This window comes from Myodes glareolus, chromosome 8, assembly GCF_982192425.1.
Source record: "Myodes glareolus chromosome 8, mMyoGla1.1, whole genome shotgun sequence".
Lineage (NCBI taxonomy): Eukaryota > Metazoa > Chordata > Mammalia > Rodentia > Cricetidae > Myodes > Myodes glareolus.
Window position 1 is genome coordinate 106,826,649 of NC_142033.1, and position 22,271 is coordinate 106,848,919.

General features: G+C 40.7%; 1 protein-coding gene and 1 pseudogene across 3 annotated transcripts in view; one reads left to right on the forward strand and one right to left on the reverse strand.

The window, feature by feature from the left end:
* Positions 1–22,271, reverse strand: part of LOC125396602 (uncharacterized) — a 94,064-nt gene that overhangs the window by 20,379 nt on the left and 51,414 nt on the right. The window contains exon 1 of one of the 3 annotated variants that reach the window (XM_048428580.3): positions 46–181. The exons of 1 other annotated variant lie outside the window; for it this stretch is intronic. In XM_048428580.3, coding sequence (XP_048284537.2) covers positions 46–48 — 3 coding nt within the window. In that variant the 5' untranslated portion in view covers positions 49–181. Of the gene's footprint in view, positions 1–45; positions 182–22,271 lie in introns of those variants that run through there. One more of the 3 variants, XM_048428581.3, reaches the window with a different exon arrangement.
* Positions 9,560–10,800, forward strand: LOC125396609 (large ribosomal subunit protein eL18 pseudogene; annotated as a pseudogene).

Consider the following 22,271-nt stretch of genomic DNA (forward strand, 5'->3'; position numbering starts at 1 on the left):
GCTCCCGCGGCTCCTCCCTGCGTGGGGACGGCGGCCCTCGCTCACCATGGTGGATTCCGAGCTCGTCCCGCTCTCCTCACAGCTCCCGGCAGTGGATCACAGCGCAACACAAAGAACACCGGAGTCTTCCTGAGCCCAGAGCCGGAGAGTCTCCAGCATGACGGACCGGAAGTGCCCGCCCTCATTCTGCCTGGCAGTTCGCCTGGAGGTCATCATTGGCTAATGTGGCCTGAGTGACAGGATCAGCTCTCTTGGGGACAGAGTGTTGTGAAGGGACACAGCACAGTGGTTCCCAGGCACAATACTGTCCCGGACCTGCAGATATTGGCATTGCAGCAGAACTTGAGCTTGAACTGCAAAATCATCCCTGCACTTTTTCTACACTTAGTAAGCATTTTTCATTCTTGCTCCTGGGTCCGCGGTGTTAGGTCTCAAACCTAGGATAAAAGGCTGAAGTGTCTATTAAACTGACAGGTTCGGCCTGCCTCCCTCTGTTCCTAGCTCTTACCGGGTATGACTGCCATGTCCCGCCTCCTACCCTGAACTTCTCCAGGCCAGGGGTTGAGCTACCCTTCCCTATATAACCCAACCATTCTGATAACCCGGTTTTTGTTTTGCTTTATTTTGTTTTGCTTTTCTTCTTTCAATCTACCCTTTACCTTCCTGGCCTCTTGGTCTACGTCTCCCCTCTCCTCGACCTCTTCTTCTCACATGGCCAGACTCATGTCCACTCGGACTCTTCCAGATGTCCCTGTCTCTCTCTACACTCTCCCTTTTATCAACAGCAAACTTTCTCCTCTACCAGACCTAGGAGCAGTCCTTTCCTTTTTTAGTTTAGTTTGTTTGTTTTTATTCAATCTGGGGGCTAAACCTGGGACAAGTCATGTCCTTCCTTTTTATTTTTTGTGTTTCCATTCACAGAATCCTTTAGCATTACTTAATTCATAGTGGAATGATTCCCCTGTCTGACAGCTGAGATGATGCCCAGCACATCCGGGTCAATTTAGACCTGATTGACATTCACTAGACGTCAGCAATTTCAATAAGGCTCACCTAAGATTACTTACATTTCTCTCAGATGCACATTGTTACCCAAACATGAACATTTCCCAGACTTTTTGGTGACAATAGTGTATCATGGGAAGGTCGAGGCAGAACATCAAAACTTTAAGTCAGTTCAGTTTATCACACACATACACACACACACACACACACACACACACACACACACACACACACAATTGGGAACTGAAGAGGAGGTGACCAGGGAGGTATCAGTAGATCACGCATAAGCTGATAGCTCATGCTGAGGAGAGTTTATTAAGAAGTACAAATCTGATGCACCATGTGTAGGGGGAGAGTGGGACACGCAGCAGAAGGTTTGTTATGTCATACTGTCAAGTGGAATATGTAGACAGAAGTTTCTGTCCTGCCCTGTCCCACAGTCCTTCCCAAAGAAACACACAGAGGCTTATATAACTTATAAACTATTTGACCTATTAGGTCAGGCTTATTATTAACTAGCTTTGACAACTAAATTAACCCATAATTCTTGTTTATGTTTAGCCACGTGGCTTGGAACCTTTTCTCAGTGAGGCATTCTTATCTTTCGTGCTCTGCATCTGGCTGGTGACTGCGTCTCTGTCATTCCTCTGCACAACTTTCTTTTAGTCTGGTTGCCCCATCTATTCTTCCAGCCTGGCTACTGGCCACTCAGCATTTTATTAAACCAATGTGAGTGACAAATCTTTACAGTATACAAAAGCATTACCCTACAGCAGGAATAGAGGCTATGTCAGACAGTGCTCACAATGAGCATCACATTGATAGCAACAGCCTCTCAGGCTGAAGTGCATGATTTCCTTGACTCCTTCAAGATGCTCGCTCAGGTACTGGAGCAGACCTAGTCAAGTCAGCCCTTGGAAAAAGACTGTTCCCTTGGAACTTTCATCAGGGCATCTGAGAAAGCCTTGCGTTGATTGGCCTGGCTCCCAGAAGGCCCACATCCAATCTAAATAAACAAAAGCATGTATGAAAATGGAACCGCAGGGATTAATGCATTGAAAGATAGGGCTTCGAAGACTCGTCCAGACTGGAGATGAAAAGGACATAGCAGGGAATAAGAAAGTATCAGTGATAGCAAAAGTTGACGTTAAAAACCATACTTGATATACATTTAGCTATATTTCTTTTAAAAGTAGACAGATTCAAATTGTTAGTTTCCCATATGAATACAGATCTGGGAGTGATACAGTCCTGGAATCCCACAACATGGAAGGTTGAGGATCAGCACAAGTTGAAGACCTGGTATGGCTACAGACTGAGTTGACCAAAAACTTTGACATCTTAATCAGACCCTGACTCAAAATAACTTTTTGTTTAAACCTCAGTGGACAGATGTTTCCTCAAAATAACTTTATTTTTAAATCTCAGTGGACAGATGCTTACCAAGTATGGAAGACCTCTAGAATGAGTACACAGTATTCTCTACCCCCAAAATGAAAACAGAGCAACTACAACCAATATACTGAAATGGGTGGGTTAGAAGGGAGTACTGTGGCAGCTCGTTGACTCAGTGAGCAAAGGCTCTTCCAACCAAGTTTGAGGACCTGAGGTCAATAACCAAGAGAGAACATACATCTCCAACTTGTCCTCTGACCTTCACACATGTGCTGCTGCATATGTGCCCACACATATCTAAATGGACCAAATTCAAAAGTTTTCAAAAGAAGGAAAACAAAAATTCACCAAAACTAAAAACATTCAGAAAAATAGCTAGCTATGTGATACTTCAACAACTGACCAAAATAGAACTCCTTCAGAACACTGTCAAAGTGTCTGGACTGGAAAGCCAACCCTGCCCCCAAGCCCTTGGTAGCACTATGGCAGCCTGCAGAGTGGAAGTGAGGAGCTGCCACCATCCCTTAGAGAAAGAGAAGTGTGATACTTAGAACCTTTTCTGGGACCATCCACCTGCTGGGTCAGGATTCAACTCTGACCAGCTTCCTGGAAGTTGAGGACTCATTTCTGGGGCACTAGTTGGGTTTGCTATGAAACTGACAAAGAACAAAAAAAACCTGCCAGTTTCACAGATGCCCATATACCAGGCCAGCTGTGGAAGACATGCTATGATTCCCATTTTTGTCAAAAGAAAGTTTGATTAAAAATATACACCAAAAATCTGCAATCTCTTAAACAATTGTTCTGTATAAAAGGCCCATCAATGTAAATACAGGATTTTAGTAAATTAAACTCTACAGGATCAAAGTATTTTTACTTAATCACTACATATTTACTATAGAGCCTCTTATTATTTTGATGACTAAATTATATATATATGTACTGTCCACTTGATATATGAGTCTAAAATTTATTTTCTCATTAGTAGACTTTAAGTAATCCACATTAAAAATAAATATTTTTACATCATGATAATCTTGTAACATATTCTTTATAAGGGTCTCACTATTTATCTCTGGCTTTTCAGGAACTCATTATGCAGACCTAGGTAGCCTAAAAATCATGCAGGTTAGTTTGCATCTGCTGCAGAGTGCTAAAATTAAAGGCTTGCACCACCATGCCTGCACATTTACTCTTTAAATAAACAGAATGTTGGTGTGACTTGCAATTGGACTCTACTGAACATACTGTGGCAGGGAGGTCACTCTGAAATTTAGGCAATCCTGGGTTTTATGCAAAACCCTATCTCAAAAGAGCAAATGGCAAAGCATGTGCAGGGTCTTTCACCCCAGTTTTTGGTATCATTAACATCAGTCTTTGTTCTGAACTCATGGGACTATGACATGCTGACTTTTGCCCCCCAAGTCTACAGTCCACTTTTTGACATCCCTGCCTTGAATCTGTGATGGTGCTGAAGCAACAACCGGAAGCAGTGGCAATGGTGTGAAGAATCCCTCTCCAGCTGCTTTACCGCTATGCCCCACTGCTTTCTGGAGAGTTTTGTCCTGGGCCCTGCTGGCAGGTCTTCCATCCATGATTGTTGCAAGTCACGCTACCATTTGAATGACAGGTTCAGTCTGGTATACTATTATTTCTGGCTAAGGTAATCTAGTTACCTAGGTCTACTCATTTATGCCTGAACTTGGAAACTAGCAGGTGGAATCAGGCATCAAGCAAGAATTACAGTTAAAATATTTATATTTACTTTATCCTTTATTATAACGAGGAAAACTATTATTATAACTATTCTTCTACTCCATTAAAGACCCCCCAGAAGGATATAATATTACCTAAATTAACAGGAAGTGCATTGTAAGCAACTTCCAAAACCCTAGAATTGACAGAGACATCTCACTGCCTGGACAGTCACCCAAAGTTCTTCTGTAACAGTGGGGCATCCATCTTCAGCCTACAGGCCCATAGCATCCAGGAGACTTTTCCATGAAGCAGGACATCCGAAGGTCTGTTCTGCCTTGTAATGGCAAAGTCCATCAGTTGCTTTCTTCTGTGTCCTGCAGAGTGTCTGGCAGACTCTTTCTGAAGCAGGAACCTCAAAGGACAGTGTCACCTTTAGGTAAGTTCAGCAGTCATTTTTCTGTGGGTCCTACATGTCCACTTAATACAACCTAACATCAAGCAGTCCAGGCAACCACAGTTTCTTGCCCAAATGGCTAGCAACCTCCATAAGGAGCCTCTTCAATGCCCCATCTTCCTCTTGAAGTAATTGGTGCAGCTAGGAGCAGATGTGTCTCACTGTCGTGAAAAGTTCTAAGTTCTTAAAACTTTTTAAATAGCTTATTCTGTAGGTCTCTGAAAGATGTGAAGAATACCTATCTAACTGAAATTTAGCTCTATATATCTAGAAAGCCTAACTAACATGACTAGAAGCTTGACTATTGTAATTATCTACTAACCTATATTTCTTAATTATACATCACATTTTTAAATACAAACACAATACCTTAATCAATAGCAGAAATACACATATAACAATATGAACCTTAATTGTCTATCAATAAATCAAGATCAATACCAGTGCAAACTATCCATCTCTATAACATACCCCCCTTTAAATGTTAACAAACATTTATAAACAATGATTGAGAATTTAGGTGTAGTTCTCTTTGAACTGCTTTTTGCTTTTCATTGAGCAAAGTAATTTTTGGAGGTATTCATGGTGACCTTTCAGGTGACAAAAATGTGGTTTGGTGGACCAAAATAACAAATCCTTAGACGCAAAATTTGAAGTCAAGGTACCTTTAAAATGAATATATTAGTTTAACTTGGCAACCCATACAATGGAATGTCTCTTTGTACTTAGCTCATTCTCAGTTAAGAAATTCGAAGAAAACACAATACTATACATAATCCTGACTCTTTGTGTATATTCCATCCTACATGGCTTACTTTCCTTTATATATTTAATCTATGACTGTCTGTACTCTGTCTCTTTAAAGACTTTGTTTTATTTTTTAAAAAGCCATTTACTTCTTTTATAACTGTCTATATTCTTTTTCTTCTTTCTCCCAAGCCTACATACAGTTTTGAACACACTGTGTCTCATTTAGAGGTCTTTTATATCTGAATCTGTCCTATTGTGTATCTGTAATCCTTTTCTGTCCTGGAGAGCTTTTAAAATGGTAAGGAGATTGGTCACTGGGGCCCTGGGTGCTGGCTTCACCTCTCTCAGGCTTTTAATATGGTAGAGGTAGTTCACTGTTGGCTCTGGGATTGCCAGGTAGGAGCCATCCTCACCACCTCAACTCTGGGTAGCAGTGTGCCACATATAAACTCTTTTTATCTGAGTAAAAGCTAAATCTGCTATGCAGTGCACTTTGCAACCTGGAAATTTCTCTGTGCGTGGTGGCAGGAATCTGCCATTCACTCCTAGCAGACCCAATCCTGCTTCTTGCCTAGGTGGGGCCACTGAGCCATGACAGGGTCTCATATTCTTTCTTCCTAACCCCTAGTGGGCACACAAGCATCTGAAACCAAAGCGAGTGGTGGGCATCAGCCCCAAACTTTTTAGACCATGTTGTCATGCCATTCTGTTGGTGAAGGCCTCTAGCTTGTTTTCCAGCCACCCTGATTCAAAATAATCACTCAGAAACTATATTAATTGTAATACTGTTTGGACAATAACTTAAGCATATTTTTGGCTAACTCTTATAAATTAAATTAACCCATTTCTATTAATCTGTGTATTGCCACGTGGCTGTGACTTACTGGCAAGATTCTGATATGTCTGTCTCCTGCAGGCAGCTACATGGCCTCTCTCTCTCTCTCTCTCTCTCTCTCTCTCTCTCTCTCTCTCTCTCTGTGTGTGTGTGTGTGTGTGTGTGTGTGTGTGTGTGTGTGTGTGTGTGTGTGTGTATCCTCTGCATCCTAAGGTCTAGGACACAAGCTGGGAGCTACCATGCCCACATTGTCAGTCCTTTCTTGGAACTAGTAATTGTGACACACTTTTGTTAATATATACTCAGTGGTGTTGCTCTTTTGCATGTCTTTCTGTATATGTCAGTAAGCATTTCTTCTGCAATGCCACATCTTATTCAGTGGGCACAGAAATGGGAGTCATGATCCTGCTTCTCTGTTTCCTTCTAAAATGAGTTGGTGACTGCATTTGAAATTGTGTAACATGGAAGTAGTATTTCAATGAAGTGTACATTTACAACCATTTACAATGCTGTCAGTTTGACCATTTCTATTACATACATATATCATACGTATATGAGTTATTATAGCAGAGGGAGGTAAATCTCTGTTGAGTTCGAGGCCAGCCTGGTCTACAAGAGCTAATTCCAGGACAGGCTCCAAAGCTACAAAGAAACCGTGTATAGAAAAAAAATCATGGAAGAATTCATACTGGTGAAAAATTCCATGAACCTAATAAATGCGCTAATACCTTGTACACCACATACATTTCCCACTGGCCTCAATATTAGTAAAACTATTCCATCATCAAAATATTGCCTATTTTTCAAATTGTAAGCACACTCTCATCCAATAATGCAGAAACAGAGGACAATTTGAATAATAAACCTATTTGTAAATGAAAACAACATTTATACTGCCATCCATTTTATTTTGATTGAACTAAATATTTGCTTGCTCTTAACACTTTCTTGGAAACAGAAATGAATAGTAGAGAACTGTCTCAGTGTGTAAAGGAAATTGCTGCTAATCTTGATGATCTGAATTTAGTCTCTGTAAGACCCACATAACTCATACAAGTTTTTTATTATTGTACCTAGGCTGTTACATATGCACACACACACACACACACACACACACACACACACACCTGCACATATGTGAACGCTTTTGAAACTGAAATAAGAGCTAATGAATCCACTTACTGGATTAAGGCACTTGCAGCCAGACTCAAGTGGCTCAGTTTGATCTCGGCACTAACATGGAAGAGGTAGAGAATTGACACATGGAAGTTGTTCTCTGACTGGCACATACCATGTTACAAGTGTGTACACACAGTTAAAAAATTTTTATAGAGTTGAAACTAACAAACCAAATAAATTAACAAAAATACTTAGGGCATAAAACATGTTTTGTCAGATGAAATGAATGTACTATAGGATCCAAAAAATGTCACTGTTCAATCAGTAATCTGGCATAAATTTTACATTATCCTTTCATCTCTAATTCAAACATGGGTCATTTTTAAAACATCTCAGCTGGGTATAGTGGGGCACATTTGTAATCCCAGCACTTGAGAGACAGAGGCAGTGGACACTATTGGTTTTATGTCTACAGATATTTTAGAGCCTGTGAAGCAATCCTTCCTATATAGATGATATTTGGTTATCCACTTCCAAAGAGCTACAATCCATAAATGACACGACTCAGGATATGCTACATAAAATATGCTACATATTATAGCACAAAGATTAGACACTGGGCAATATTTGGAACAGCAAGTTACTAGAACAACCATTAAATCATCCCAAAAGTTTATTAGACAAGATAATTTAAAATCACATAATGACTTTCAGAAATTCTTAGAACATATCAATTGGCTACATCATCCTTTAGGATTATCAGCCTCTATAATAACATTGTAGAGAGATGACATTGGATCATCCTCAAATGGTGCCTGGAGAGACAAAGTAACAGCTACAACCATTTGAATCTAAACTAAAAGAGGCATTTCTGTAGCATGTTGATTCTGCCTTTATTTATTTCCCTACTAACATGTCTACTACAGGTATTATAGCACAAGAGGATAACCCTTTGGGATGGATTTGTCTACACTTTAACCATCAGAAAACACTAACTGCTTTCCTTACTTTTCCTGTTCAATTACTAAATAAGGACAGGAACCTGTATGAGCAATCATATGGATTTGATTGTTGCTGTATTAGATAGATTTCTCTTAACTAACTGTGCTTAAGCACATTAGAGAACTCGATGGACTTTCAAATAATTTACAGATGACTATGGACAGATAGGAAATCCAGCTGTCAAACTATGGGAGTTTCTTATACAAACTGAATTTAAGATTATAAAAATTGTATGACCTTCTTCTATTCCACAGACAGATCCTTATTTTATTGGTAGCTCATCTAATGTACTGGGGGGAATTCATGGTGCAGAGAACTATCCATCTAGTATTATTTGTCTTTTCTGAGATCAACAGATGAAACTGGCTCTTTTGATTCATATATTATGTTTAATTTATCAACCTTCAAGTATTGTTTCAAATTTTATCATGTTGTAGGACTAGTTTCAGCAATAGGAACTGCTTTAATTATATTCATATCCTGCTTTGCTCCAAATACTACAGGAACTACAATGTCTGGTAGAAAACCGCAAATATCCTGTGTTCCTTATTCATACTTATCCACACCCTAACCTCCCTGTAAGAGTGACTGTTACTCATATTACAAGCATTCCTTTTATTCCTCACATCTGGGGCATAAATTAAAGTACACATGAAACCTTAAGCAAAAATTATTCAGCCCATTCTACCCGGGACAATCAAGGACAACTGTGCACAGCAAGGACACAGTGGAAATTACAAGAAAGATAGCAAATGTCTAGCTAAAAGGCAAAAGGAGATGTCGAGCCTATCATCAGAATTCCAGTTGGCCCACAGTGGCCACAGTAAAATCCTATACATTGGGGGCAAATATATTCTATGAAACACACAGAGTCATAGGTCACTGGAGAATTTTCTCTCCAACTGTTAGCTACTTTGACCTGTGCATCTGCAGTGAGTGTACTGGGCTAACATTAATCATCCTTTGTAAAATTTGTGGATTGGATGGACACAGCTCCCGTGATTAATGCTAATGTGTCCGTGCTTTTTATTGAATCCTGAGAGTGCAATAGAGTCATTCATTCATCTTAAGAAGGCAGAACATTAAATTTATCCTTGGGATTTGAATAACTTCACATTTGCATAGAACAGCACAACGTTTATTTTCCTATTAAAGTCAAAATGGAGTAAGTTCCAAGATATACCAGAACTACTTATCATATGAGTCTCTATTCAATCTATTCCCTAGGTTTCTTTGACCCTAACAATAATGTAGCAAATAATACTGTTCATAGTTTTGATTCTTCTTCTTGGTTGTAGAACAAGTTTACATTTGCTTGCTTATAGCATACTCATACATCAAATGACAATAAAGTTTATCTACATCTGAAATCAAAACCACTTGGGATATCCTGCATCTAAAAAGAATATTTGAAAATGGGGCAAATAGTGGAACATGGTCCAGGACTGGAGTCATGTAAGAATTCTGACTGCTTATAGAAACACTTCAAGAAAACAAGACAGGTTTTCTGGACCTGGCCGAACAGGAAGCACCATCATGGGTGTTGACATCCGCCACAACAAGGACTAAAAGGTTCGGTGCAAGGAGCCCAAGAGCCAGGACTTCTACCTGCGGCTGCTGGTCAAGCTGTCCAGGTTTCTGGCCAGGCGAACCAACTCCACCTTCAATCAGGTTGTGCTGAAAAGGTTATTCATGAGTCGCACCAACCGGCCACCTCCGTCCCTGTCCTGGATGATCCGAAAGATGAAGCTTCCTGGCCGAGAAAACAAGACGGCTGTGGTTGTGGGGATGGCCACAGATGATGTGAGGATTCTCGACGTACCCAAACTGAAGGCGTGTGCACTGCGGGTGAGCAGCCGGGCCCAAAGTCACATCCTGAAGCCTGGGGGTAAGATCCTCACCTTCGACCAGCTGGCCTTGGAGTCTCCCAAGGGCCGTGGCACTGTGCTCCTGTCTGGTCCTCGGAAGAGCCGAGATGTGTACCGCCATTTTGGCCAGGCCCCAGGAACCCCACACAGCCATACCAAGAGCCAGAAGTTTGAACATGCCAGAGGCAGAAGGGCCAGCCTCGGCTACAAAAACTAACCCTGGATCTTACTGTTATTAAAAAAAAAAAAGCTTTGGATGTTGAAAAAAAGAAAAGAAAAGAGAACAAGACAGGATTCTTGTGGCCTCAGTTACTTCAAAGCATGGCATTGTTGTTAGATGTGTTTTGTGTTACTCTCAGGTGTACTAAACAGAAATGAGCTTACTTCAGATCTCTCATTAGTGTTTATTGTTGTTGTTCAATGAAATGTTTAAACTACCCTTTACACATCCCTATAGAAAATCATGATTTCCAAGTCCAACATGTCTTGTTATAGTAAACAGCTTAGATTCAGCAGAATGTTACTCATTTGACCTTTTCTAAACGCACAGAGTTGAGCTGTCTGGAACTTTAAATAACTTTGGCTGTTGAATGAGACTGTGTTCTCCTCATTTTCAGGCTCCATTCTCCTAGTTCCCACTACCTATAGAGGAGAGACAAGGGTGTGCCATCGCAACCTGCAAGCTTTCTGCTTTTTAAAGATAGGGTCTCCCATACTCCAGTGTTTTTAAGTTGGAACAGTGATGGCTATAAAATGTCGTGTCATCAGTAAAGCGAATACTCAATTAGGTAAAAACACTATGATGACTCTAACTTTATTACTCTATTTCAATAAAACACGTTGCTTATGAATGCCGAGAAAAGGAGACATTTAAAACTCCAATTTATGTGAAACCAAATTGCTGAAAGTGCTTGCAACATAACCGAATGACGAAAAAGGTATCAACGCCTGAACACTCTGCTCTCACCTCTAGACATGTACTAGAGGTGTGCACAGCTGACTTTGAGCTCAGCACCCACCTGCCTCCACCTACTAATACCTAGGATGACAAGTTCTATCTACAATCCTTGTTTACACAGAGGCCCTGTGCATGCTGGGCCATCATTCTATGCATTGAGATTCATCTGAGTTTGAAAACATTGATATAGCAGACTTAGTGATCCATGGATGCAGAATGAGCCCCTCTCAAAAACAAAATAAAACAAAATGAAAACGAATCAATTCATTACAACAGTGTGTGTGTGTGTGTGTGTGTGTGTGTGTGTGTGTGTGTGTGTGTGTTTTGAGACAAGTTTTCTCTCAGTTGCCTAGGCTGCCTATGAATTCACACTGTAGACCTTGAACTTCTGACCCTCCTATATCACCCTGTGATGTTTCTAGATTAAAAGCCTGCACCACCAAGTGATGAAGCTAGGGCACAAAGAGCCTTAACTACCTGTCACAGGACACTCAGCTAGTAGCCAAAGGTGCATTAAAGAACTAGAATATTCCTCAGGTCAAGTGATAATCCAGAACCTTCCTTGAGGTAGAAAAGTCAACTTCTCTGCATTGAAGGGTAGGAAGGGCAAAGGATCCAAGTCTCTTTGAATTCTAAATGTCTAGAGAATCATGGGTGATCTAGGACCACAGATGCAGCATGAACCATTGTTTAAGATGAAGCAGAGGCATGTGGCCCAGGCACAGCTGGCTACAGCCCAGTTGCAGCAGTGTGGGTATTGTACAGAGTCTAAGAGGGCATTACAGCCCCAGAACCATGTACAGGATGCACAAGGTAAAGGGTAAGGACAATAAGATGGATTCCTTCCTTGCGTCTGTCATGGCCCATGAAGCTGAGTAAGGATTCTACCAGCTGGCAAGGCCTTATGAAATCGGGTCATTTCTAATTTGAGAATCTGGAGCACAGAGAACAAAGAGATACATAGACAGAGCCATAGATGTGGATGGTCCAACTGGTAATTGGAACCATGGTAACAGAGTTTAGCTTTCACTGCTCTCCCTAACTATCCCTACTTGAAGTAATAGGTACAGAGTTATTAAGTCGCTCACTCAAGATCACACAGTCACAAAATGGATCATTAGCCAGAATTTGAACTCATTTCCCATCTATTTGAATATCTTTAAATTACATGTATTTACTAATGGGGGCAGGGCAGGCATGTATGGGGGTCAGTGGACAACTTGCCTGAATCTTTTTCTCCTGCAACCACAGGGGTCTCTGAGTTCAAATTCAGTTAGAGGCAGGCTTTCCAGGAAGTACCTTTGTACCCTGAGCCATCTCACTGGATCACAGTTGGATCTTTTGTGCTCTTTGTGTGCATGTGCATGTTTGCAGGTTAATATTGTGAATCCCCTAAAATGAGATTAAAATCCAAATGCTGTTTGTTGGTTACTGGGCATGACCATTCAACAACAGGGAATCTAAGAGTGGGAAAGACAGGGTCATTTGCTATGAAGGGTGAACGAGACAAAGTATTTCCTGACCAGTAGGCAATACTGGGTCTTCTTGTTTGCTGTGAGCAGACAGGGTTGTGTGTCATTAAAATTTTATTGATAGATGTCAGATTGATGTCTATTTGTAACCTTCAGGGTTACAAATAGAGATATTACCTTGGAGCCCCCACCCAAACATTAGGAACGTTTTTAGCCCCTGAGTTATAGCAATAAAACTTCCTAGTCCATATAGCTACTGGCTTATATCAATGACCCCATACCAAGCTGCACAGTAGAGGTACAGAGGTGGCTGCCCAGATAAGGACGGCCACTCACAGAATGCTTTTCTCCACTAGATCACAGAACTTCCAGAGCTATCTTCATCCTGAAGGGGGCACTGGAAGTGTAGCAGGTCTCCCCAGAAAGCTTCAAGGAGGAGCTAGCTCTGTGTAGTCAGGTGACAGCCTTGCCACTGATTGAGGGACTGACTCTGTGGGCTGGGGACAGGTGATGGGGGCACAGGAAGAGCAGTCAGGATGTGGACAGGGATGGCTGGCAGGATCCAGGCAGCTCAGTGCACCTCAGGGTCACTTTCCTGAATTAGTCAGCAGCAGCACTGAACATGGGGTTTTGACTAAGGCGCAGGGTCTACGAGAATGTCTGGCTATGGATGGGCCTCCCTTTCAACTACTCCTCCTCTCCTTCCATCTACTCTCTCTTCCTCTTTGTTTGGAGGCAGAATCTTCTGTACATCAGCTGACCTCAAATTCACTATGTAGCCAAGGATGGCATTGAACTTCTGATCCCTCTGACTCTCCCTCCCCTCATCCACAGATAGAGCCTTGGAGCATGGTGCTGTAGTGACTTTATACAATAGTCCTTTCCTGTAGGTCATGTGGGTGAGTTCCCTGACTCTAGACTTCATCTCAGTGTTCCTTCTCTCAGAATTTCTCTTCCACTCCCTGGGCCTCAGTTTCCTCTTCTGTTCTGGGGCAAGCTTGTGGCTCTGGGAACATCGTTGTCCACAGTTCTAATTGATGGAGCATTAACAATCATGGGTTTCCGTGAGGGAAATGCACCGGTCACCAACTGGTGAACCAGGCTGTGCCTCTGCCTGTGTCCCCTACCATCTCACTGCAGAGCCGGATGGATGAGGACATGCAGTGCATTCTGGAGATCCTGGAGATGCAGCAATTACAGGTTTAGGGTCACAGAGAACACAAGGACACTCAGACATTGAATCTACACTCTTTAATTCTTGCTGCAGGAGCTCCTTCCGCTCCATCATCCAAGGGCCTTTAAGATACCAGCCCACTGGGGTGTGGTCTCTTATACTTTAAAAAACAGCGGGAACCTCCTCACGTGCACGCTCTCTCTCTTCCGACTCAATTCCAGCAGCTAGACTCGGTTTCCTGTTTGCAACGAGAGGTCTCTTGTTTGGGACAGTGATCTGTAAGTTTTTCCCCTTAAATAAATAACCCTTTTTATTATCCATAATTCTTAACTGGTATGGGATTGTTTTGTGGCTTCAATTTCTGAAAGCCAAGGCTTCAGAACATCCTTCCCCAGGACCCAGGGTGATCAATGGGATTATAATGCCCTGGAAGGCAAGCCAGTGATGCCCAGCTGACCCCATCAATCTACACGATGGGCTTCCTACCCTCGGACCCTCTGATTCCCATCACCTTTTATCTGATATGACTTCCCATATGTCACCTACATTAGAACTCTCGACCCAGGAGTATAAGCTCACTGCAAAAGGGAGAAATAACCAGCGAAAGGTGAGGGCAGGGGGTTCAAAAGAAAGTGTGATCTTCTGGACCAAAACACAGTTATGGCAATAAAAACAAGTGAAGTGCAGTATGTATGGAAACCTAGGTATGGAACTGTGTCTCGGGGCGCAGACTCTGCCTGTGATACCTCACAGAGTGGCTGGAGGCATGCCTTAGGGGTGGAGCCTCTGCCTAGAATCCTCCTTGAGGGGCTGGAGGAATGATCAGGTGTGGATCCTTACATCCCTAGAGTGAGTGATAACTGGGAAAATGGAGACAGAATTGAAGCAGACTGAATCACATGCAATAGTCAACTTTTTTCACCTCCTCAGAAATATACATTCTGAGGTGTAAGAAAGGCCACATGAGTAAATTTCTCCTGAGTTCATTCAGTATACAGTCACTAGTACAAGCAATATGTGGCAAAAGCATGTTTTTCCACTGAGGCAGAAACATTTAAATGAAAAACTGCATCAAACAAGAATAATTAATTTGAAAAAATGCACTCCTATCTACTGCCTCTTGGAGAAGCAATAGATAAAATAAATAAAACAAAAAAATAAACAAAACAAAGCATTCCAACAATTCGCTGTTTCTAAGAAACTGAGGAAACAAAACTTTTTTCTGGTCTTCTTGGAGTGTTCTCACAAGCTCTCAGAATTCTCACATGACGACATTCCTCTACTCTGTTCTGTCAAGCATGAACCAACAGCTTCTACAGACCTACCAATCCCAATCTTCTATCTTATTTCTCAACCCAGGTCCTCATCCTGGACACTTTCGCTTTTGGGAACTGGATTTCTGTTGTTGTTGTTGTTGTTGTTGAACATAGAATGTTTTGATGTTCTAATCCACAGGAAAAGACCAAAGACTTAAACCCTATTCAAATTTAGATTAAATGAATTCATTCTTATTGCTAACAGAAGGAAGACAGCCTTAGAGGCAAGATAACATGCTGGGTATAAGGGAGGTTAAGGTTGGTTTTAAAGAAGATATCACAAAGGTGATTATTACAACCATCCATGGACTCCACAGTTGGGCAGGAAAATTGTTTTAATTCCCTCAGTTCTTTCTTAACTTTCCTGCTACAGTGCAATAAAAGAACAATTCACCCTTTCCCATAGCAATAAGGAAGTTTTTACAGAAGCGAGGTGGCTGCTAATACCTCACAGCCCTTATCCTTCTATTATCTCACCTACCGGCCTCCGGGAACCAGAGCAAAATGTCACTGGCCCTTAAGTCATGCCTGGCTCTGCATTGTGTTTCTTTACCTATCCCAGGGGACCTGTGTAAATCATTAGTCTGATCTGAGTAAATAACTGGCCTAGGTCAGTTCCTTTCTGGGCAGACAAAAACAGTGTCATCAGGTAAGGACTGGCTGACATGGCTTCACAAGACCAAACTGGTTTAAATTTTGGTGTTCTTCTTTCACCTTCAAATTGCTACCATGAAATTGTCCATTTTTTTTAATTTTCCTTTTTTGTAGGGTACGGGGTTTTGAATTATGACCCGATGATTCTCTGGATTTCTTCAGTGTCTGTTATGTCCCCACTTTCATTTCTAATTTTGTTAATTTGGTTATTCTCTCTCTGCCTTTTGGTTAGTTTTAACAAGGGTTTGTCTACCTTGTAGATTTTCTTGAAGAACCAAATCTTAGTTTTATTGACTCTTTGTATTGCTCTCTTTATTTATATTTGATTGATTTCAACCATCAATTTATTTCCTGGCTTCTATTCCTCCTGGGTTAGTTTGCTTCTTTATTTTCTAGAGTTTTTAGGTGTGCTGTTAAGTCACTAGTGTGAGCTTTCTCCAAATTCTTTATGTAGGCACTTAGTACTATAAACTTTCCACTTAGCACTGATTTCATAGTGTCCCATAAGTTTTGGATGTTTTGTATTCATTTTCATTGAATTCTAGGAAGTCTTTAATTTTTTTTTATTTCTTCCTTGACCCAGTGGTCATTCACTTGATCATATTCAGTCTCCATGAGTTTTTAGACTTCTTTTAATTTGTGTTGTTGTATTCTAACTTTAAGCCATCATGGTCCAATAATAACAGGTTCATTCCATTTTTTTTTTGTATCTATTAAGATTTGCTTTTTGATGGAGTACATGGACAGTTTTCGATAAGGTTTCATGCTGTGTTGAGAAGAAGGTATATTATTTTGTTTTGGGGTAAAATGTTCTATAGATGTTAGTTTAGCACATTTGAGTCATGACATCTTTGTTAATTGTCTATGTGGTAGACTTATCCTTTGGTGAGAGTGGGGTGTTGAAGTCTCCACTATTAGTGTGTAGGGTCTGATGTGGAATCAATGCTTTAGCAACATTTTATTTACAAATATGTGTACCCTTGTATTTAGGACATAAATGTTCAGCATTAAGACTTTATCATGATGAATTTTTCCTGTGGTGAATATAAAATGTCCTTCTCCATTTCCTTTAATTAATTTTAGTTTAAAATCTATTTTCTTAGGTATTGGGATAGCTACACCAGCTTGCTTCTTAGGTCCATTTGATTAGAAAGTTGCTTCCCAACCCTTTACTCTGAGCTGATTGTTTGTCTTTGAAGTTTAGGTGTGTTTCCTGTATACAGCAAAATGGCTCCTGTTTTTGTATCCATTCTGTTAGCCTGTGTTTTTTAAAAGCAAATCGAGTCCATTGATATTAAGGAATATTAATTATCAATTATTATTGTTAATTCCTGTTATTTTTGGTTTTGGTGGTAGTGGTGTCATTGTGTGTGTGTCCCTCCATTGGTATTTGCTGGTGTGATATAATTTATTAACTGTGTTTTGTGGTTGCAACTAACTTCCTTGGACTGCAGTTGTTTTTCTAGTACCCCCTGTAGGGTGGGATTTGTGGATAGGTATTGTTTAAATCTGGTTTTGTCATGGAATATCATGTTTGTTCTGTCTATGGTGATTGAAAGTTTTTCTTGGTATAGTCATCTAGGATGGCAACCATGGTCTCTTAGTGTCCAGATAACATCTGTCCAGGACCTTCTGGTTTTCAGAATATCCATTGAGAAGTCAGATGTTATTCTTATAGGTCTGTCTTTATATGTTACTTGACCCTTTTACTTTTTAGAGCTTAATATTATTTCTTTATTCTGTATGCTTAGTGTTTTTATTATTATTTGGTAAGAGAACTTTATTTTTATTGAGTCTACTTGGCATTTTGTAAGCTTATTGTATCTTCATAGGCATGTTCTTCTTTAGGTTGGGAATGTTTTCTTCTATGGTTTTGTTGAATATATTTTCTGTGCCTTTGAGCTGCTATTATTTTTCTTCTATTCATATTGGTCTTTTCATTCTGTCCCAGATTTCCTGGACCTTTTGTGTTATGACTTTGTTGGCTTTAACATTTTCTTTGACTGATGAATCAATTTCTTCTATTGTATCTCCAACGCCTGAGATTCTCTCTTCCATCTCTTGCATTGTATTGGCAATGCTTACATCTGTAGTTCCTATTCATTTAGCCAGATTTTCCATTTCCAGAATTCCATCAGGATGCTCAGGTCTGCTATAGAGCCACTAGGTTCTGGTGATGTCATATTAATTTTTATTTTGTTGAATGTATTCCTGAACTACTGTCTACACATCTCTATCTCCAATTGATGCAAGCTATGCCTGTGCCTCAGGGGGTCATTCTTGCCTCAGTCAGTGCAAGCAGGGACTATGTATCTGGGAGTTGTTGAAGCCATGGGAGATGGTTGGGTTTATGGGTGAAGTGGGACTTGTAGATTACAGGGTTCAATGGTAGACAGGGGTAGTGGATTGGCATATCTGCAGGAGTCTTACATGCTGACCAGCTAGTGGGGGCTGTGACGGGTTGGGGAGGTACATGGGATGTACCCCAGAGCCTAGTACCTAGAGACTGGGCTGTCCAGCTGGGAGGTCAATCACTGACCTCTTCCTCCAATAGGTGCAGGTAGTGTCTCTCAAATGATATTCTTAATGACTAGGAGTCATTGTGGAATAGAAGGCATTACAGATTAGAGTAGTGATCTATGTAAAACATACAATTAAAAAAGGTGACACTATGGCATTTGAATGAGAATGGCCCCCATACCCATATAGTTTAGTAGTTAGTCATCTAGGAGTGCTGCTAGGAGTGATTAGGAGGTGTATTATTGTTGGACTAGTTGTAGCCTTATTGGAGCACATTTGTCACTGGGGGTAGGCTTTGAGGTTTTAAGAGCCCAAGCCAGGTACATTGCTTTGCTCTGCTCCTACTGCCTGAAGATCTGAATGTAGAACTATGAGCCATCATATCTCCCCGTGTGCTGCTGTGTTCCTCACAATGATAGAATAAATATCTGAAACTATAAAAAAATGTTTGCTCTAGTCAGGTTATCTCTTCACAGTAATAGAACACTGGCTAAGGCAGAAGTTGGTACCAGGGAACAGGGCATTGCTGCAATGCAATATAAGATACATGTTCCTTGTTGGTGGGATGTGGTCTTCAGGGCTTTGGATTAGGAGTGTGGTTGAATGCTTTAAGTGGACCTAAATGGGACATAATAGAAGGAGTTTAAAAGACAGTGGTGATGAGAGAAATGTGGATTGTGATGTTCCTGTTCAGGAGGTTTTAGAGGGAAGTATTAGTAAGTGAGATAGAGACTAACATGTGATATTTTGGCAAAGAAATGTGGCTGCTTTCTGCCCTGTTTTCTGAAGAAGGTTAATTTAATGAGGTTTAAATTAATAACATTGTCAGAAGAGATGTCAAAACAGCCTAATATTGATTCTGTCCTACATTTTTTTTTAGTGATTATTCTTGTGAAGAGTTATAATGAAAGGCAGCAATTTGAGTAAGGAAAAGAATTGGAGCAGAAATGGAGGGCCAGAAAGTATGAAGGAGCTAAGTCTGGTGAACAAAGCGATAACAATTTTTTTTAAAAAGTACAATGACCTCACAACAAGATTAGCTAACCTCCCTAATTGCAAAAAGGAATTAAAGAAAATCTTAAGTATTGAAGGCAAGTATCAGCAATGGAAAGTTGGTACAAGTTTAATTGAAGGAAGTTTACAAGATCAGCCCCAGCAAGCAGCAGAACTTGGCAGAATTGGCCTTGGTTCTGGCTTTCAAGTCAAGGATACTAAAAAGGTATTGAGGAATCTCCCTCTGAGACTAAGGACAGCCACTGAGGTCAGACATGTGTCAGGGGTGTCTCTCTGTGGAAGTCCAGAGAAACCATTACAGCTGTAAAGATGAAGTCTGGATTGTCTTGGTTACTGCATAAAGTTGGAGAAGCCAGAGCCATGAGATACCCACCAAGGAAATCTGCCTCGTGTTGAACCAGTCCATGACAGAGAAGAGTGTTGCAGTCAACAAAACTGAAATGAATTGGAGATTTGAAGAGTGCCTTGACATCAGACATGGAGATACAGAATTATCAGTATGACAAGTTTCTCTTTGGTTATGCTTTGTTCTAGTAGTTCCTTGCTGTGCTTCCATTCCACCCTTTTTAATGGTAATGCTGTGAAATTGCATGTTGGAAGGAGGTGCTCTGTTGCAGGGTGGTCACTGTAGATCAACATGTTTGAATGTTTAGACATCATGGAATGCTTTGGAGGGATTAGGAGGCTGGGCCTTATAGGCATTGATGTAGTCTATAGAGGAAGTCTGCCACCCTGTGTGGGCTTCCAGAATTAAAGGTCCCAAGCTAGGTCCCAAGCCCTTCTTTCTTCCTGCTGCCTGTAGGAAAGGATGTAGAAGTCTTAGAAAACATACCTGCTTCTGTGCTACCATGCTCCAGGTGATGGTAAAGATGGACTAATATTCTTAAATTGTAAGCAAGCTCTAGTTAAATATTTTCCGTTATAAGAGTTCCCATGGTCTTGGTGACTCTTCACAGCAATAGAACACAGACAGATGCCAACACTTAGCTTTAAATTGAGATAAAAATAACTAAAGAACACTTAACTGTTGTGGGCCATTTGTATGCTATGTGAAGATATATTGCTGTTATTGGTTTAATAAAGAGTTACGTGGCCAATAGCAAGGTATGGGTGGTACTTTTGGGCAAAGAGATGACTCTGGGAAGAAGAAGACAGAGTCACCAGGGGTCACCAGCTAGACTCTGAGGGAGTCGGGGGTACAGAATGAAGGAAAGAGTTTTAAAAAGTCACATGGTAGAATGTGGATTGAAAGATATGGGTTAATTTAAATTGTGAGAACTAATAAGGGACAAGCCTAACCTAAGACTGAACAGTTATACTTAATAAGAATTCTCTGTGACATTATTTGGGAGCTGGCTGGTAGAACAGAGAAAGATTTGTTATACTTAGCAATAGTGATTTTTAAAAGAGAGTAGGATCTTTCCTGGTGGAAAGAATACCGTTAATAAAGATTGTATGACCCCACCACATGTTAGCTGGTGAGTGTAGTATGCTGACACACAAGCCACAGCCAAATGTCTTGTGTCTCAGTCCTCTCACAAGTCTGACGTTAGCCAATCATATTTGCTTTTACCAACATGAGAGAGTTGCCCAATTGGAAATATCATTGACTCAAGCTAACTTCTCAAAATTTACACCCATTAATTTGGTTTTTCTTCATTAATTTGGTATGAACTAGTGCATGTTGTGAAAAGACACAGAAAGGCATTCACTGTGCCCCAACAGTGGTACAGTTCAGTAACTGAGTCTAAAACAACCTCTAATCTAGCTATTGCCTAGATGGTTTCCTCCTGCAGTGTACACAATAAACTATTCCGTCTATTGTGGTCTCAAATGAGAAGTTGTGCTGCACATTCAAATCCTTCTCCTGTTGTTGTGTGATATTTTGATCACATTCTGACAATAAAGTTTTCTTTGAGCCAGAGGGTGGAGCTAGCCATTACTGACCAAAATGAGCCATGGAGATTCTGAATGACTGAGTACAGATAGGAGATAGGAAATGGTAAGAAGTTCTCAGCCTTTTGGATTAAAGAGCAGAAGACAAAAGAATTCATTGGTATCTTCTTCTTCACTTCTCTCATCATTCAGGTTCTTACCCTGATATCTGACTCCCAATTTTTTATTAATAATAATTAGAAATTAGACCTAGGCTAGAAAAAAAGGATGATTTTTTTCTAGTTCGATTTGCCTGAAAAGTTCATCATATCGTATCATTGGTTTTACAACTGAGCAATACTACAATGTGTAAATGTACCACATTTTCTTTATCTGTTTTTTTTTTTTTTTTTGGTTGAAGAGTATCTAGGTTGTTCCCGGGTTCTAGCTGTTACAAATAACGCTACTATTAACATAGTTGAGCAAGTGTCCCGGAGGTAGCCTGGACCCAAAAAGACAAAAATGGTATGTAGAATGAACTTAAAAATTAAAAAAGTAATGATCAATATAGCACAAATTCTAATTGGCCTTAATAACAAAAATCCAGAGTCAGACATAGGGGTGAAAGCTGAAGGATCAGGTCAGCCACTAGAGTTCTTACCTCTACCAATGCTCAGACCAAAACGGCAATTCTATTCTCAGACTGCCTCTTCAGACTGGCTGTTTCAGACTGCAATAAGCTCCTGTCTCCTTCCACCCAGTGCTGGGATTAAAGGCACGTGATCTCAAGTGCTAGGATCACCTTTGTGTGAACTCTGTTTCTATTTTAAACTGGATCAATTTCATGTAGACCAGGGTGGCTTTGAACTAACAGAGATATGCCTGCCTCTGTCTCCCAAGACCTGGGATAAAAGGCATGTGCTGTTAGGGACCATAGGCCCCAACATAGAAACTATCTTTCCCTATCTCTGGACCTGTATGGAGGCACGAGAAATAACCAGACACAGTTCACACAGTCATCACGGAAGGTCATCTCAGGCTTCTCTCCATCCAGAAGATCTCCCCGCGTTTATTATACAAAACACCTTTTAACCCCCAGGTAAACTAAGGTGGAAGCTCATTAATATTCTCTTTCTGGGGGATGTGGGGCTAGGGCAACACC